At 32.4% G+C, this 19,943-nt stretch overlaps 1 protein-coding gene across 1 annotated transcript in view; it reads right to left on the reverse strand.

Moving 5' to 3' along the window:
• Positions 1-3,594: 3,594 nt before the first annotated feature.
• LOC106468242 (transaldolase-like) overlaps positions 3,595-19,943 on the reverse strand; it is a 19,947-nt gene continuing 3,598 nt past the window's right edge. Inside the window, exons 3-8 of the mRNA XM_013928659.2 lie at positions 15,376-15,483; positions 10,487-10,618; positions 6,761-6,821; positions 6,226-6,470; positions 4,775-4,842; positions 3,595-4,175 (exon numbers count right to left, since the gene is read on the reverse strand). Coding sequence (XP_013784113.1) covers positions 4,015-4,175; positions 4,775-4,842; positions 6,226-6,470; positions 6,761-6,821; positions 10,487-10,618; positions 15,376-15,483 — 775 coding nt within the window. The 3' untranslated portion in view covers positions 3,595-4,014. The remainder of the gene's footprint in view (positions 4,176-4,774; positions 4,843-6,225; positions 6,471-6,760; positions 6,822-10,486; positions 10,619-15,375; positions 15,484-19,943) is intronic.

Genomic DNA, 19,943 nt, shown 5'->3' on the forward strand with positions numbered 1-19,943 from the left:
CATCCGAAAGACCAGGACAACGCCATATCACCCACAGTCTGATGGGATGGTAGAAAAGTACAACTGGACATTGGGACAGGAATTGGCAAAGTTTTGTAATAGCCGTCAAGATGACTGGGACGTCTTACTCCCTCCACTGTTGATGGCCTATAGGACAGCAGAGCATGAAACCACTGGATACACTCCAGCAAAGTTGATGTTTGGTCGGGAATATCGGTTGCCAGTGGATCTGTTAACAGGACGCCCACCTTATGAAGAGTTGCCTGAGAATGTGTCAGAGTTTGTGAAAGTGTTATCGGAAAGGATGGATGATATCCACCATCAAGTGCATTCAAACTTGAAAACGCCTGCTGATTCGATGAAGTTGACTTATTCTAAGAGATCTACTGAGGTCAGCTTTGTACCAGGAGACAAGGTATGGTTGTATAATCCCAGGAAGATCAAAGGGAAGTCTCCTAAGTTGTCTTCTCCATGGGAAGGCCCATATGACATAGTGGATCGTCTCTCAGACGGGACTTTCCGGATAAAATGTGGTCGGCGAGGTAAGCCAAAGGTGGTGCATGCCAACAGGCTTTGGCGTTATCACGGTCCAGGACATTTCAGTTGGGATGAAGTGAACAACGGAACAAAGGACGCTGCTGAATACGTGTCACCTGAAAAAGCCACTGTCGAAGAAGGAACTCTACTCGGTTTTGAGAAGGGAAACAGCGAAGCTCTTGATGAAGTTACTACCACTGATGTGACTGTTACCGATGGTAGGCCATTTCCTGATGAAGCAGATGAACCCCACATGAAGCAGAAGCCAACGAGACGGAGACCAGTACGGAAGAAGATACGTCCTGTAAAATGAAGAGACTTTGTTGGATTTTAATTTTGTGTTTGTAAATTATGTACATTTAATTAAGTTATTGTTAATTGTTTATTAGTTTAATGTAAGTGGCTATTGTTTGGGATGAACAATACTAAGGAAGGGGCAGTGTTATGACAGAGGGGGTCACGTGATGCTAGTAACACGTTATATTCTCGAACGTTCACATCACTTTCTGAAGTCTCAAGAGGCTACTAGATATGCGGTAGTCTTGTATATATATATAAGCCGCCACGAAGTGACGTCAACAATGTGTAATTGACAGTTGAGTCGAGCACGTGAGACGTTCGTTGTGAATTATAGCATTTTTTATAGCGTGACTGTGGAAATTAAGTGTATTGCAAAGTTGTATTCAGAAAGAATAAACCAGTTTTATTTCAGAAGGGACTTGTATCGCTAAAGTTTCTTTGGAAATAATTTTTACAGAAAATTAACTAACGAACAGAGACATAGAAATGCAAGGCATATCCATGTACTGCAGTATCCTACTTTACATATCTTTCTTGGAGGCTCCTTTTAAAGCACTTTAAATGATCCCTTTCACTTATATCACATTCATAAATACTAAACATTTACTATGGATCACCAATTATTAATAAACAAATATTGTTTGTCTTACAAAGGAAGGCTTTTGATTCAAGTGATGGGTTAGAAGTCTTCCAGTTATTTTTCACTTACTCCCAATCACATGTCACAGACCCCTACCACTTTCCAAAATGCATTTGGAGATCTGGTTTGTGTTTACTGAAAGCCTATATTACAATCCATTTAACCCACTACAACCTAGATTGTAGAGTTTCAGATCAAGATCACTTACTTTGACAATCCAACACTGAACTGCAATGATTTTTAGGAACTAGCTCAGTTTTTGTGTCAACTTCACCAACTAACAAGCCTGAAAGTGGAGATGTCCTAGGAAGTGCTATCCCAACACCAGCAGAACTGAACACAATTATTGTTGTGGTCTGGAACAGCATCAATGGTAATATAAATCACCACATGTACTAGGATGGCTCTTTGACAGCTGTGAGAAATTATAAGAAAAAGATCCTGAAAGTGTACATGGAGCATCAATGGTAATATAAATTACCAAATGTTCTAAGATGGCTCTTTGACAGCTGTGAGGAATTATAAGAAAAAGATCCTGAAAGTGTACGTGGAGTCATAGACCAGCAACATTTGTGGATTCATCCTTGTGAATGACAATTTACACCCACACTGCTTTTGGATCATAGAGGAAATCTACTGTCCACATAGAGAAGATCACTCCATCTTCAGACATGAATCCAATTAATCATGTCTGGAACTCTCCCCAGCATGCTGTTTCAGCCCTCCCAGTGACCACAACCAGATCTCCAAATGAATTTTGAAAAGAGTCTTTTAGACAGAAATCTTTTTATGGTAAGAGTCCAACTTGTGAACAAAGAAATACCATTATGTGAAAATACAATAACCTCCCATAAATCAATACACAGACTCATCAGAAACCATGCTAGACTGACACACTATTCATAACATTTTTCCACAATTTAAAATGAAGATACTTGAATATATTGTAGGTCATGAACAATCCATTAATTGTATGTTCTGTTGTTACTGTTATAATATTACAGTAGTGATAAAGAGTTATTTTAAACATAATTCAAAGGAATACATTTATTAATGCAATGTTTCTTAATAACAAAATTTGAATTTGGCATGTAGTATTAGTATATCTAATGAAATTGTGATCACACCAAAATTTAATGAAAGCATAAAGCTATTTCTTGATACAAGTTGATAAATTATGATATTACACTATTGCTTTATATTTTTATTTCACATTTCTTTGTTTGAAAATGTGGTAGGACTGATCTAAGTAGACATTACACCTGTGAACCATGGCCAAAACCTCTCAAACTGTTCAAACATTGAAACATTTGCAAATGTAGGGCAATAAAAAGGTTCTGGGGGCAAGAATATTCCCATCTCCATAGCCACAATTATTGTATAATATTACAGAGAAGGTGTGTGGGTGGGCCTTCAATGATTATTGTGCCAGCACTGTTCACAAGTGGGTCTTTTTAAGAGTTTCAACTATATATCAAGTAGGCCATTGGGTCCCAGAAAGTTAAATTCTATGTATTTTGCAAGTAGGCCTAAATGAACTGGGTCAAAAATGCTCCCAGGTTAGCTGCTTCACCTATATGTTTGCCACTGATTCCAAAATCTAAACCAAAAAAGATTTTCAGGCTAAGAAATGATTGAAGTGCTTCTTTAATATTTATTTGAAATTCATAATAACCTCATGATGTGTATTAATTATTATTTTCACCAACATAATAAAATGAGAACTTTCATACAAAAAACATACTATATTACCTTTTATATTTTGCATTAGCCTTTAGTTTATTGAACTTTGTGCATGTAAACTAATTTACATGAAACTATAAATGCTAATACACATTTTCCATTTTGAATAATAATCTCATTAAGTATAGTAATGTTCTTGAGTTATGTTGGATACTAATGTACAATGTACTAGCATTTTATATTCAAGAACTGATGAAAATACTGTACGAGTGAATGATGTTAGGAATTAAGGGGGGGGAATACAGCAATGTTAACTTTGTATAGTAGTTCTCCATAACTGTGACCTTACGTGGAACAGTTTCATTCAAAGAGAAAGTCTGCAACATTTTAAAAGTAATATTTTATTGTCAAAGTCCAATGACAGAAAAAATATGCATATTTTCATATTTTGTATTTTTTATTAAATCCATCACCTTTTACATCATTAAGTAATATTTCAAGCTTTTTTTATTATTATTATTTATATTTATCTAGTGGTTGTGTATAGCCCATTCTACTTAAAGCATGGAATAACAGTATAATTTTATCTTGCAGCATCTTTGAACTATTTTAGGTAAATGAATGACTGATAAGAGAGTTTCGTACTTCAAAGTATAAAAAAAATTACACAAGAAAACAAATGTTTTTTTTTTCAAACAAGTAACATTTTCACAAAATAAAACTTAAAGAAGCCAACATTAATAAAAATATTTATTTTTAGTTATACAACCTCACTGGGTACGTGTTCTTTTAATAAGCAGATACTATGCTGAAAAGCTTAATTTACTTTTACTTTAATGATCTTTCCTGTCTACTTATTTCAGCCGTTCTCTCAAAATGTTTTCTAGTTTTCTGGCATCTGCAGCAAACTTGCGAATACCTTCCGACAACTTATCATTAGCCATTTGATCTTCATTGAGTTCCCAACGGAATGTCTTCTCATCAATTTCTACTTTTTCAAGGTCTTCCTTTTTAGCTTTAAAAAAAAAAGAAAAAGTGATTATTAATAATTAATTGCATCAAATTATAGAAATTATTTCTATGTTGTGCACTCTACTGAAATGCTCCTAGATATCAAAAAGCAACAACAGAATTTCTGCCATCTACAACAAACCCATAAAAGTTCACTGCTTATTGTGAAACAAGAGAAAATACAAATGTATCTATTTATAATTATTAAGACTTGATTGTAATTCCTGGAAAGGTAATGAAGTAATGGCTTTGGTATAGTCTAATATTTTCTCAATGTTATATAATAATAATTAGTTACAGGTTACTTTAACTTTGTCCGATGATTTCTGGGAAGAGAAAGTTACAAAGGATAGTAGTCACATTAAGTTTTGGATATATTTCTGCTATAATGGTCACAACTTGAGTTATTACATCCGTACACTTCAATAACAAAGCATTTCTCTGCTGCAAGTTAGGTTCTCCCTTCTGTTCTATTTCATTTAGTTTTAAATAGAACTCAATATAAACCATATAAATTAAAGTTATGAGAGGAACTAATACAAAAAAATAAATAAATTAGAACATTTTTGAGTTCACATTTCAGACAGAATATATTTTACTTACCAGACTGTTCAGTGAGGTGTGCATGAACTTCTTCAGTTGATTCAGCAAGTTCACCAAGAAGTTTTGGACTAAAACAGAAAGGAAAAAAAGGAAATAGCATAATTAGAACTTCTAGAAGCATTTTTTATATGTATACAACATTAGGCTTCTAAAGATAGGGAGAGAAAAAAAAAGTTTTTCATATGCTACATCAATCCACTAAATTCAACGACAATTGAAGTTTCAATATTAGAATAGGTGGTGTGGTTATATTATTAAAATTTTTAGTTATTTACTAGAAGTTTTATTTTTGTACAAAATTTGAATGTTTGATGGTACATGAAAAAAAATAAAAAAAATTAAGATAACTTTTTTTGTTGTATTAGTCATATTTAATAATTAACCATACACATTCTAGGAAAATAAAAATTGTTGGTGGTTATGTTTGGCAACCCTAAATACCTGGAGATTTACCTATGGCCCAATCATATAACTGTATCAAGTAAGTTAAGTTGTTCACAAGTCATGTTTTCAAATATCTAGCTAACAGACAGAGATGCAACTTACTGTTATCAATGGTTTAAAACTTCCTATAACAAAGAAGGGAAGAAGTTAATGCAAAATAAGTTACTTCACTTGTAACAATGCAATTATACAAATCGGAGCTTTTAACTAAATTACACAGTCATTGTTCATCCAGTTCTTAGCCTTTTAATATGACTAGCTTTCTTAAGTCCCTAATGACCTCATTAGGTGCTAACTGTGCTTTGTGGAAGTTAATTTAATTGATTAAGTACTTAGATCTTAAACAAAAAAGTGGAGATATGTTCCATTTCAGAAATTTTATCACCATTTTTGGGCAAAAATACTCCATATAAACAGTAGGAAAGTTTCCAGGTTTAACATAAAAATGTTACAGTAATTGAGCTAACTTTAGATGATGGATGCTAAAAAAAAAATACACACACACACACACACCATAGGTAATCTTTATGGTAAAAAGTAACTTTTAGTGAGTTTTGAACATTAAAGATCATAACAACATGAACTTGAATCACAATTATCAATGTATTTTTCAAAGTTTGTCAGCCATTTGATTATTATTTTCAGAAGATACAAATTCAGTAAAGTAGAAAATTGTTAATAGATCTAAATGCATAGGAAGACCTCTATTTCAGTATCCTGCACGAGATTATTCTAGTATCTACTACTAACACTATTATAATGGTACTGTGAGACAATACAGCAACAACAGATTCTCTTTGGGAATATAACTGGATTGATTAAATCCTAACAACTAAAGCCAATATAATGCAAGTGATGACATCAGGTATGTTTATAACTGTATTGAATAATAAAACGTGATGGTAATGTATTGCTTAATGCCTACTCTTCCACAAAATAATTGCACTACAAGTTCAAGTTACAGATTTAACAACAACAACAAAAATTACAATAATATTAAAACATACCTGATTGTTAGTAAATCACAACCAGATAGAGCTTTGACCTCCCCAATGTTACGGAAAGATGCTCCCATCACCACGGTCTTATAGTCATACTTCTTGTAGTAATTGTAGATCTTTCTCACACTCAGTACCCCAGGGTCTTCTTCAGGTTCGTAAGATTTTTTGTCGGTGTTTTGTACATACCAATCAAGAATACGTCCCACAAAAGGGGAGATAAGTGTGACACCCGCATCAGCACAACAAACAGCCTATATAAATTCAAAGTCCTTATTTGAATTTATGGTAATTTGGGGATCTTTGTTTCATTACCTGTGTAAGTTAGTCATTATTGCAGTAACCTCAGCAGGTATGTAATTATTCATTTAAAACTAACTTAAGTTTGTTTTAATTAAATACAAGTTCAAGTGATGATGTATGTATTGCTCGTTAAATTAACCAACATCTATTACTTATTGGACTATATTGGTTATATTATGAAATGCTGAGTTCTCCACCCCCTCCCCATATATTTAGAATAATAAGAAAAATGTTTACCTACCTGTGCAAAATTAAACAAAAGTGTCATATTACAGTGGATATTGTCTTCTTCTTCCAATACCCTAGAGGAAAAAAATAAAGAATTAAATAGTACTCTTAGACACACACACACACAGCTACTATGTACAAATGAGAATTTCTAAAAAAATCAAACTCAAAATTTGGTATACTTTTATATAATATTGGGTTTTCATCAACAAATACTTTAAGACACGTTTCGTACCATAAGCATGTTTATTATTGTAGAAAACTTGTTAATCAAGACTCAACCATAAAATAATAAGAAAACAGCCAAATGATTATCTAATAAAGGCATTATTACATATATTAAACATAATGATTTGAATGTGAATAGGTTTCATAAAAGTACTTTGCCAATATATCTACACATGTATATTGTAACGAGATAAGAGACGTGACATTGCTAACAACAAACTAAGCCAGTGGTCTACAGGCTGGTCCAAAATGCAAGTCAATGAAGTGCAAGACCATACGAAAGGCCAGAACCATCATCCCCACCACTCGCACGACGTCACAACTATGCAGGCTCTCACAGTATGGCAAAAGTCATCATACGCATGAGCAACAACAATGTAGTTTTTAAACAGGATTTAGGATATTGATTTTGTTTAATTAATACATATTTAAAATAAGTATCAGTTTCTTAGAAGATTATTGTGATGTTATAACAGATATTTCAGATAAATGTGTTGTCTTGTAGTATCAATGTTTATAATATGAAAATGTCTATACTTTTGTTTCTGGCAATAAAATTAATAATTTACTTATGATATTTAATAAAGAACAAAAAAATTACTGAACAAGAATTTATTACATTTAGTGGCAAAAATGCAGTCAAATATTTAGTTTCCATATATAACTGATTAGGTTGTGTAAAGTTATCCAGACTTCTCTCATGTGGCACCTCTACAGTTCCTATAAATTGTCTAAGCTATGTTTGTGTCATGAGTACTACCAGTCAGTTTTGATAGTGCTTCAGAAGTTAAAAAAACAAAAAAATAATAATAATGGAATGCTTTGACTGCTACTCACAAAATACTTCAGCATGGTAACTTTTTTTTTTTTTAAAGTTTCCAAAACACTCAGCATTAAAAGGGGTTAATATGGATTGTTGGCTTAATTCTGGTAACCTTAAGTATAAATCCAGCATGGCTTGTGATAGTTGAAATGCAAGCAAAGTGCAAAATAATTATGACAATGCAAGTGAGGTGATTTATGAACTACAATCACAACACTGATTCTGAAGTCAATAATGTGACAAGTGCAGTGTAGAATGCAGTAAAGGCACATTAATGTGAAGAAAGAAAGAAAAACCATATAACCAAAAAAAGTAAAAAGGAAGTTTAACACTGAAAATTGAATTTTTTGGGATGGGCAATAAAGATGATCCTAACCCTCAGTGTTTTTTGTGCTGTGAAAAACTTTGGGTAATAAAGCAATGAAACCCCCTAAGCATAAACGTCATTTGAAATGATAACACACGGAATACATTGAAGCCTCTGAATTTTTTTAAGAACAAGTGCAAAGAACTGATTCACGATAAGAACACTACGCGTTTTATTGCTACTGTTGGGAAAAATGCTAATGCTACAGAGGCATCATACAAGGTATCACTGCTGTCAACAAAGACTGGGAAAGATCGTACTAGAGCAGAAAACTTGACCAAGCATCATACCCTAGGGAAAAGGCCAAGAAAGCCATTTACTCGGTACCCCTTTTGAATGATACCATTCAGCATCAAATAGCATTTATGGTTGAAAAATATGTTGCACCTGTGTCAGAGCCAGTACTTTTTTTGTTCCAACTTCACAAGTTCACCAACATATTGAGTGATGTTCACCTTCTTGGTATATGTCGAGTATGAATATTCAGGGGAAGTACAGGAAAAAAAATATATTTTTGTTCTTCTGATCTCTGCCTACCAACACAAGAGAAGCCATTTAAGATAGTGAACGATTTGTTTTAGTGAAAAATACAGTGGAGTGGAAACAATGCATCAGTATTTTACAGATAGCACTTCAGCAAAGACTGGCAGAATGGAGGTCCTATCTGCATGTATCCAAGCAGTTGCACCAATGGTGGCAGAAAGGCAATGTAGTATTTATCATGAACAACTTATCCTGAAGAAGACACCTACTAGCCTTAAAATAGTTATGGACAATGTGGTAAAAACTGTAAACGTTATCAAAGGATGCCCTATGAATGCAATCTTTTTAAGATCCTTTGTGAAAATATGGGAAGTGAACACATGAAACTATTCCTCGTAGTGAAGTCCGCTGGTTGTTGCCGAGCAAAGTCCTCACCCACCTCTTTGAACTGCTTGAGGAAGTCAAAATCTACCTGCATGACAGTGACTGTCATGGGTTTGATGCTTTGAATCAAATGCATAATTCCTCATGGCTTCCCAACTAGCATACCTGGCAGATATTTTCAGCATCTTGAACAAGCTGAACCTTGTCTTGTATGGAAAGCTGTCACCACTTTTTAGAGTCCAGAACAAAGTAAAAGTTTTATGTGCAAAGATGGAGCTGTGGCAGGGACTGCTGAGAATTTGACTATTTCACAGCCCTTACCAATTTCCTACTTATGTTCAAGAAAGAAATTGATGATCGGATTGTTGAAAACTTCAAAGCACACCTACAGGGCCTCCACAAGCAATTTGGGAAGTATTTCACAGAAACGGATTTGAGTAAATCAGAAATTCATATGCATAGATGGCCACATTGAAGAGATCAACATCAAGTTTCCATCAAAAGATATGGATAATCTTGTGTAGCTTACATCAGACAGGTAACTGAAGCTGGTATTCAATAAGAAAAGTTTGATAGACCTTTGGCTCCATGTATGGTTCAAGTATCCTGGATGCAACTCTAAAATACCTGTTGCCATTTCCAACACAGAATTTCCAGATTGAAAATTCAACAATTGTGGAGCTGAAAACAAAGAAGAGGAACCAGTTGAACATAGAACCCAATATGAGATTGAAACTCACCAGCTTGGAATCAGATATCTCCTTGGCATCTCATGAAAAGCAATGCCATTCTTCCCATTAATTCTAACGAGTTTTTACCAAGTAGCAAGTGAAAACAGTTGTGGTATGACCAGTAGGTGGTCCACAACATGGTCTGCAAACGAAAAATTGAGAACCACTAACCTAAACCATGACAAAGGGGGGTTCAAAAAAATAGAACCCATCATTTTATCACAAGAATGAACATCTCCAGGCAGGAGAAATTCATAAAAACAACTATTTCCAGATGAATGCACTGCCAAAACCAAATACATTATGAGACCTTTTAACTACATTCATGCAAAGTAATACCATACCTTTTACAACAGTATAAATTTAAGTAATTATTGTAATTAAAAAAAAAGCATTAATAAATACATATTACCACCTATGAAAGAAAGAACAAGATTCATTTTAAACAATAATCTTGTTTTAATGATTAACTGTTTAAAAAAACAAAATAGATTTGTAACAACATATATATATATAAAACACAAAGATCTAGGATATATAAGGCTTAGCTGTTGTAAAATAAATGCATGTATGAACAAGCAGTATAACCTTGGTTTAAGAGTATAAAAGCCTTGGCGAAAGAAAAAAAAAAATAGGGAGAGAGCATGTCGCTTGAGAAAATTATTCCTATGGTATGAACACAAGATTGGTTGCCCCAGTCTTATTATCTTACAGATGACATACTTGGCAGCCTGTATTCCTTCCCAGGTTGAAGCCAACTTTATAAGAATCCTCTCTTTCCCAATTCCTTCTTCTTCATAGAGCTGAATAATTTTCTTGGCCTTAACTATAGATCCTTCTTTGTCAAAAGATAGCCTGGAAATGTTTTTAAAGTGTTTTTACTTCATACTTTTCTCAATACAATACAAATTCCATAAAAGCATGATAATCTTAATATAGAAGTTTAGAAAATATAATAAAGTTAATAATAATAATAATGCAAACTTTTTCTGAAAAATTTTGATATTAAATTTTGGACTTAAGAAAGAATATGCATTATTTTCAGAATTGAGATACTTTTTGCAAAATAAAACAAGTCGGTAGTTCCAGCAAACATTGTACTGAATGTAACATTTTAAAAATTAAATTTCAAACGTGCACATCCAAGATAGTTAAAGCCTTTCATTGTTGAGTTTAAACTCACTCTGTCAACAAAACATGCAATTAAAATTTGCTTTCCTGTCATAATTTTAGATATTATTCAAGTTGTATTTATGATGAAAATTAGTTGTGGAGGAGTCAGGTGGGAAAAAAAATATAAAATTCAAATCAAATAGACTTACTTCTAAAATGTAAAAAAGCCAGAATACCCAAACTATAAAGGAAGTAGGAACCAACAAACATGAAAGAAACCAATATATGTACAAGAAATATGTAGCCAAGATGAGTTTGAGTAGAATCAGAAAATAACTGACAGAAATGGATTCAAAGGAGAACAAGTGGAGAAAACCAGTGATATAAAAAGACTGGACCTTGAGTAAACTCAGAAAGGAACTGATGAAAAACTCAAGCAGTTCCCAAGGATGGGCTCAACAACGTGAAGACAGTGAAACAGGATCACTATAAAGAAATAAATAAGAATAAAGACAGATGATCACATCCTGAATGGATCAAAAGACATGTAGCAATGATGGATATTATTTCAAATATCTAATGTGATGCAAGAATGAGTACACAGAAACAATAGTTACCTGTTAAGGCATCATACTGTCTACTTCCAGATGGCAACACTCTCTCATAGAGCCCTAGCATAAAGGGTAGTAATTTTTTTTTTGTCAAGTAGCATACAACATTAGTCAAAATTATTCGTAGTTCTCACTATCCTGAAAATAGTTAACAATGGGATGTTTGGCAGAATATATAACTCATAAGGGACAGCTTGCATTGAGCATATGGAATAACCAAAGGCAATATGTGGATTCTTGAAAATGGAGAAAAAGTGATGTGATGAGGATAAAATAAAATAATTCAGATTTGATCCTATAACTCATGTGTAAAATGTCCACTAAACTGTACAGAGACCAGGAAGCTAAAGACATGGCCAAATGTGATGAGATGTAACTTCAAATTTATGCTTAAGGTAAATGGAAACAGAATTAAACAAGACTGATAAGCTGCATAAAGCAATCAATATGGATAGAACAAGATGAGAATAATCATTAAAGTCGATTCCCTCAAATTTTATTCTTGCAATATAGTAACAAGCAGCCAGGCACCAGGATAGATGAACAAGATTGGTACGTTGTCAGGGAGGAGATTGCTAAAATACAACATATGAGTTACCCAAGAAAAGGAACCAGCTTCACTAACAGAGGACTACATAACAGCTAACTATGAAGTTACAGAAGACAAAAATTCTTGTTGAAAATGTAAAAAGTAATAGAATAAATATCCCTCCAAGATAGATGAGTGAAAACTATGCAGTAGGCCAGCGTGAGGCAATTACAACTGGACAATGAGACCAACTGATCTTGGCCAATACCAAGAAAGAAGAAGAGGGTAACCATAGAAAAAAAATCTCCCAAGATGGACTCAAAGCATCCCATACTTAAGGAGATGAAACCCAGAACTGCTGCCACAAATGCAGCATACATAGGACAACTGCACTATTGGCTTGGCACAAACCTGCAAAGGAGCCACATTTGACGGTAAACAAGAGAAATTCCAATAAATAGGTCAAAAGATAAGACTCCACAAAGGGACAAGATCTCATTGATAGCATTCCAACCATTTTTGTACCCAGGGTTTCGGGTTATTGCGAGGCAAAATAACATCAAGTTTTGAAAAATTGATCCATCTTCCAAATTACCCTCAAAAGAAAAATTATGATGTACATGTTGAGATTTTAAATTTTCTTCTAACAAAAGGTTTATTAACATTTTTTTTTTCCCATCCAAAAACATTTAAACTCCTAGCCTAATCTTTCAATCCCCCGCACCTTGTTGTAGTTAATTATTGACAGGATGGAAGTCAAAGTTTCTCACCTAAGCAGGAACAACTGGTCTGTGGATAAAACTAAACAAATCTGGTAACTTAGCTGTATTCATCCAAGGCTTATTTTTGTAGATCAAATACTTTGAAAAGAGAACTTTAAGTTGGCAATGTCAAGAACTCCAAAATTCAACTGTCCATGTTTTATTTTACGATATAAAGTTTTTGGAGCTAACAAAAATTTAAGTGTATCTTCTGAAACTTGGGATCATCCTTTCTTGCAAACTATTTGCCATAGAATTACCTTCTTTACTAAAGAAGTAAAATTTTTAAATTTCTTAGTACATTTGAGGCTCGTCTTAAGTTAGTAATGGTTTTCTATTATTTGTAAGCCACAGAGAAGTAATAAAATCAACTTTGAGGTTTTCCAAGTAATTGTCTTGGTAGTTGGTTTTCTGTTTATAAGAACTCGCAAGTTTTATCACCCAAGGCTATTTTGAACACAAGTATCGTATTTTGCCCTTAGGCAAAATTAAATATCACAAGGTCTGTTATGAACACATGTATGTAAATTAGTAAAAGGAGGACAAGTTTTTCTAAGATAGACAAATAATGTTTATATTAGTTTTAATGATTTTTTATTACAATACTTCTTTCGATAAAGTAGCCTAGTACATAATGTCATTAGGCCTACTACAGAACATGTACAAAAACTGGTTTTCAGATCAGTGATTATTGGGATTATGCACAATGGAACAGTAAATTGCTACATATTTATTACTATTATTAATCATAAAATGTCAAAAATCAATTTAAAAAAGGTATCACAGTCATCGTGCCATTTGTGTTTCAAATATGGTGACTGAAGTTTTAATTATTTTTTAAAATCAAAGCAAGGTCAGTGGTGGCATGATAATTAACATGAACCATTGGAATTGCCATATAAATAAAAGATCATACCCATAACAGAGAGAATGTATGTGACAGAAGGATCCAAAACTTGCATGATTACAAAGCAAAGGAAATGGGCAAAGGGATTCTAAGAGTGTGAACACATAATATCAAATGAATAAGATCAGTAGGCACAAGAAGACTTGGACTCATGAAAAACCCATCCCAGAGGAACAGGTAACTGGGAAGTGAATTCAGTGCAAAACACCCAATGAATAGTATTGAGTCTTGTAGAAGAAAACAATGCCAATTCCAGACCAGAAAGAGATGGTCATAAACTGATAAATCACTCCATGTGGTAAATGAAGATTGGCAAATCAGGACACAAGTGCCTATAATATCACAATCTGTTATCCAAGAATCTTAGTAAATAAACAAAAATACTCATAGGCTTCACCTAGAAAAAAAAAATCTATGTAATAAATAGGAAATGAAAAATCTAAGTTCATTTTCCAATCTCCTGTTGTTTTTGGCACCACAAAGAATAAAATTCTGATGAGACATCAAGTACAACATATATACTCCTTTTGTATAGAAAATTTATGTCCAAAATCAAATAGAAACAAAGTCTAGTTTAAATGAACAGAAAAATTGAAGTAAAAGAAATTTAATGATCCCATAAAACATGAAGAGAAGGTTCAAAAGACGAACAAAAATCAGAGATGATTCATAAAAGTCCAGCCTGATTAGCTATCCAGAATAGAAATGGTGAGCAAATCATTAAGACCCACTTTGCATGTACTTATGATAAGAACACAAAGTACTTTAGTCCATTTGGATGTGTTACAAGGTACTTAGATTTTATTAATCACCGATATTCAAAAAGCTAAAGTGCCAAAAAACACAACAGTTACATAGCAATAAACATTATAACATCAAAACAGATGTGCTCCTGATTAAAATAGACATGTAGAAAAGGAATGTCACAAAACAAGGCAAATCATATGTTGAGCAGAAGAAAAAAAAGGGGGGGTCAAAAACTTTAGAAACAAAAGCTAGTTTTGAAAAACATCTGCAACTTTAGTGTCAAGAGAAGATTGGGGAATAAAAGGTTTAAATACAGAAATTTCCAATGACACATACAAACTCAAGTGTAATGGAAATAAAGACATACCCGAGAGAAAACGAAATTAAACCAGTAGAAGTGTGATGATTAGGGCTAGCACTGTAGCAGACAAATGCAACTTTTGCAAGTATTTTTTTCAAATCAAGCAGAAACAGAGCTGACAATGCATTGCCAATTTTACCCTTCTTGCTACAGGAAAGTTGTGTAAATAAATTCCAATAGTAGTAGAAACATGTGCATCAGAAAGATTGCCATAATAAAGGTAATAGCACAACTGCCTACAAGAAAATGTACATCATGGTTAGAAATTAAAGCTTTTTTCAAGATCCTCCCTTCCCCAACACTTACTCACTATGTCACATGGAAGGTGAGAGTGGAAAAAAAAAAATTGTGACCAAGTACCACATGCTCTACAACGTGTAAAGAAAATTTCAAATTTTTTTTTAAATTGTATTTTGCTTACCAGTTCAAACTTAAAAGGAAAGGCTTTTGGTATTTCAGAGGCAAGACCTACTTGATTCAAAATATCCATTTTTTTAATACTCTGATTATAATGAAGTTTATTACTTCTGATAAATACTTTCATAATACCAGCCCCTCTGTAAACACATTAAATCACACTTACCTTGCATCTACTTCAGTAGAAACCCTTCCAGGAATTATCTTCAAGATTTCACAACCAAATAAAACAAAAAGTTTATCCATAGCTATGGATAACTGTTCATCAAATGATCTGTAAAAAGTAAAAAACTAAACATTTATATCACACAAGAAAAATTTAGTTTATTGATTATGATTTACAAATCATTTTGACTACATTCCAGATGAAAGTGTAAAATACAGAAATTATGTATAACAAATACAAGTAATTAATGGTATGTACTTAGACTAGAGATTGTAATCATGCAATTAGATTTAATAATAATAATAATGTATTTGAGAAAGTCTACAGATAAATTATTAAAGTCCTGATTACAATGCATAAATCATGTAATTTTAATGTTATTGTGTACCAAGAGTTAATAATGCAAACTGAAAAAAAAAATACTATATACAAATGTTTATGATGTAGAAGTACATGCACAATGGTGAAAAACATGTTATGCTGGTACACAGTGTCACCACTGTTAGATAATTAACAATACGTAAAAACATAACATAGATTTGGAATAAAACAAGATATATATACAGACACACACACGTGTGTGTGTGTGTGTGTGTGTGTGTGTGTGTGTGTGTGTCAAATATTTACTGAAGTTCAGCTACATTAACATTAATACAAGTGTCAAATAATCTCAAACTTACATAAATGTATAAACAGTACATTGTTAAATAAAGGCCTAAATTACTAAACAAAGATATCTTTTTATCCTAAAGAAACAGATGCATTTTTGAGTGACAAAATATGAAAATTTACTTTAAAAGAAGACCTTTAATGGAGAATCTTGTACGAAGAATTCATTCTGAAGAACCAATACAAAAATGGGGAATTTAATATAAATAAAGGATTTCATTGTTAGAAAATCCCCTTACTTTAGTTTACATGGCAAATGTGTCATAAAGTTGGTAGAAGCAGATAAAAAAACCCATAAACCTAAACGGTAACAACAATTTGATTACTAACTAAATGTGCATGGGGTCTGTACAATAGGCCAACCCCATATTAGAGAAGTAATGTTGACTACAATTCCAACTTTACTACCTGCATCTTTATGTAATATGGCAAACTTTTAATAAAACATACAAGTTTGTTGTATAAAAATGAAAAACAGAAGAGAAGGAAGAAATCCTGGTGTTGATAAAGTATTTATGCTAAAGATATCATGAATCAAGAAATCCTGAATCTGATAAGTCGGTGCAAGGTGATGTTCATGTGAAAAAAAAATATCACAGTATCCCTGTATATTGTACCTTGTATTTCTAACTAGTTTCTTAAATTAGTTCAAGGATTCAAGCCCTGTTTGAAACATATTAATTTGAGATTGTAAACTAGTTAAGATATTTCATTTAGTACATGTCACTTAAAAAAAAAAAAATCCAAAATAAACAAAAATTCTTGTTTATAATGGGGTTAACCTCAACAGCACACAATATTCATACATGTGCTTCAATGTCCTTTTAAACTTGTTTCTGAGTAAGAAACCACCCAATCCACGCAGATAAAGTTTTGAGATAGGTACATTACACTAATAAAAGATATCAAAAAGGACATCAACATGAATCACAAAATGTACATGGATTTCCAAGTTAAGAGTTCACAAGTCAGTTTGATTCCACCAATTAACACAAATGAGTCCGTTTTTTTAGCATGTGTTACAAGTTAAGACTAAGTGTCTTACAAATGCAGAATAACTACAGCTTCCTCACCTATATAAAGTGAAAGGAATACATCAGATGAGTTTTTAATTACTTATATAAATGTAATTCAAGGTAGTTTCACATCAAAATGAATAAGAATTTTTATTTTTTTGGATCAAGCTTTATTTACTGAGTTTCATAGTACTACAGACTACTCATCAATATAAAAACTAAAAGTTAGAAAAATAAACAATGGTAATGCTTAAAAAAATTGACTAAAAATAATCATTTATACATCTTTAAGAATAACAATGAATAACAAGATATACTAATACAAGAGTTTAAATTTTAAAATTAAATGTACATAAAACCACTAATTATGTTGTATTCATAGTAAATAGATTAACATTTACTCCCAATCAATACCAATTGAAAGGAATTATAACAACTTTTCTATATAAAATATTTTAATATTTATCTGTCAAATTTATTTCACCAGAGATGTGCCAGCCTTATCAAGAAGGTGAAATAGGTAATTCAATACAAGCTCTAGTTTCACTACACTTAAACCTATCAATGAATATTGGACATAAAAACCAACAAAATCTCTTAATAGAGCATGAAATTTAACACTTTTTCACAGGCCTGGAACATGTCCAAATAAATTTACTGATGGCAAGTGAAGCAGATGAATTACACATTCTAGTAAAGAGTTTTAAAATCAGATGTTACAAAAGAAAATACAACAACACATGCTTAGCCAGATACAAAACACCAAGCAAAATTTATTATCTACATTTTGTAAAGCTTATTTAAGTAACAACTAGAATGAATTCAATTATACGAGTTGAAATAATAAGCAGTATTAACAATCAGGTCACCTAGTCACTGAATGATTCACAAAACTTATGATCCACTACAACTACATGGGAGTTAAGAATAATACATCCTGATACCTGTACACGTCCTGTTGCTTCTCAAGAACAGCTTTATCACTGGACTTTCCACATAATTTGAAAGTCATTTTTAACACAAGTAGTAACTAAACTATTTTTTTTTTTAACTAAGGGATATTTGTACCTGTACATTGTCTTTGTAAGTAATATTCATAAAAAACCTTGCAAGAAAATTGATAGAAACCAGTTGAAATGCACTGACAACATTGCACTTTTCTGGATACAAGTATGAGTCATTTACAGAAGGCTAAGAAAAGTATTTCTAGAATCCTGTATACATGTACATTCATATGTTCCTTCTTATACATAGGGTTATTTCTCAACTATAGTGTTAATAGTACCACAAAGTTGAAACAAACAATACCTATACAAAAATATTTTTATAAATACATCCCATGCACATATCAAAATTAAATAATAACAAATGTACCAATTTTAAGAAAAAAATCAAAAAGTACTTTGCTACCTGTGCCTTAAAAACTTCATTAATTGTAAGGAAATGTGTGGAGAAAAACTAAGCTAAGTGAAAGGAATAAATCAAATGAGTATTTTTTATTTTATATGGAGAATAGAAGTCCATAACTTCAAAAAACACACACATAAAGGAAAGTATTCTTATAAATAATTTAAATTTCCCAAAGTCTCAATCTAATAATGATAACTTGGACTCAAAGGTTTTGTGAAGTAATTTACAGAAAAGAAAAAAAAAGAAAAAATTTATCATTCTAGTATCGAACTCAATTTGTATTATGACGAGGTATGTAGGTCACTAGTGCAAGCAGAAAAGCCAAACAATTAGTTGATTTTGCTAATTATTAGTCATTGTGATCATTACTCTATTACAATTAACTAATCAATTTTTTTTTTTTAAATGAGACTAATAGATGGAATAAAGACTCCAACTGATTAAGCTAAACAACCTTGAATTAACTGAAGTTGGGAAATCATAATGCCAAAATTGATTACTTGAATAGTTGCTATTGTTTTATTCCAAGTTGGAAAAACTGATTTTGATAGTTGATTATTTTCATGACAATAAAGTCAATTTATCTGTACTTTTAATAGAGCCATTATTTTATAGGAGACAAACTGATGTGACTGATGTACATAATTAGAGTTAATAAACGAGCACGCTAGCAAACAGCATTATTTCCCTTTCGAAAAAAAAAGTACAATTTTCACTGCATTTCTATTGCTATTTTTTTTTTTCTTATGGAAACAATACAACTATTCCTGCAAGATTAGAAATAGAAAAAGTTTTATTTTAATGTTCTTATAACAAACATACAACATTGGAGATATCAAACAACACACCATTTACAAACTTTTCTGTGAAATTTCATTTCAGCACCTATGATTCCCCCCTCCCCAGTTTGTTGAAAGACACACACACACACACACACACACACACAGAGTAAAGCATGAAAAACATTTTATTATTTACTTCTTACACTAAAAAGAACAAGCTTTCACAATTACAATTTTTTAAATTCCCTTCAGATGTTAGGACTTGCACAGTATATAAATACATAGATATTTAACTAGAAGGACATTCAGTAGAGTGTGTACCTCTACCATGCTCTGAAGACATACGAGGATGTGGCCCTATGTCAGTCATTAACAGTGGACAAACCATTTCTGGCAGGAGAATGAGAAAATATTCTACACATGTCCACCAACTTATCAAAATCCAATCATTTTTGACTGAGTCACTGAGCAAAAATAATGTAAAAAATTAGCCACCATGTTAACAAATATGAATTTTTTTTTCGTGACCTTTACCCTACAAAAACTAGATCACTTTCAAGTTGGGTCATAGTCAATATACATAAAACTTTCATCCAAATCCATCCAGCCAGTTGAGCAATCTTGCTGACAAACACACACACACACACACAGGAGTAGGAGGTTAGAAATACTCCATACCAACGTAGGTGGC

This window comes from Limulus polyphemus, unplaced genomic scaffold (assembly GCF_000517525.1).
Source record: "Limulus polyphemus unplaced genomic scaffold, Limulus_polyphemus-2.1.2 Scaffold2930, whole genome shotgun sequence".
Lineage (NCBI taxonomy): Eukaryota > Metazoa > Arthropoda > Merostomata > Xiphosura > Limulidae > Limulus > Limulus polyphemus.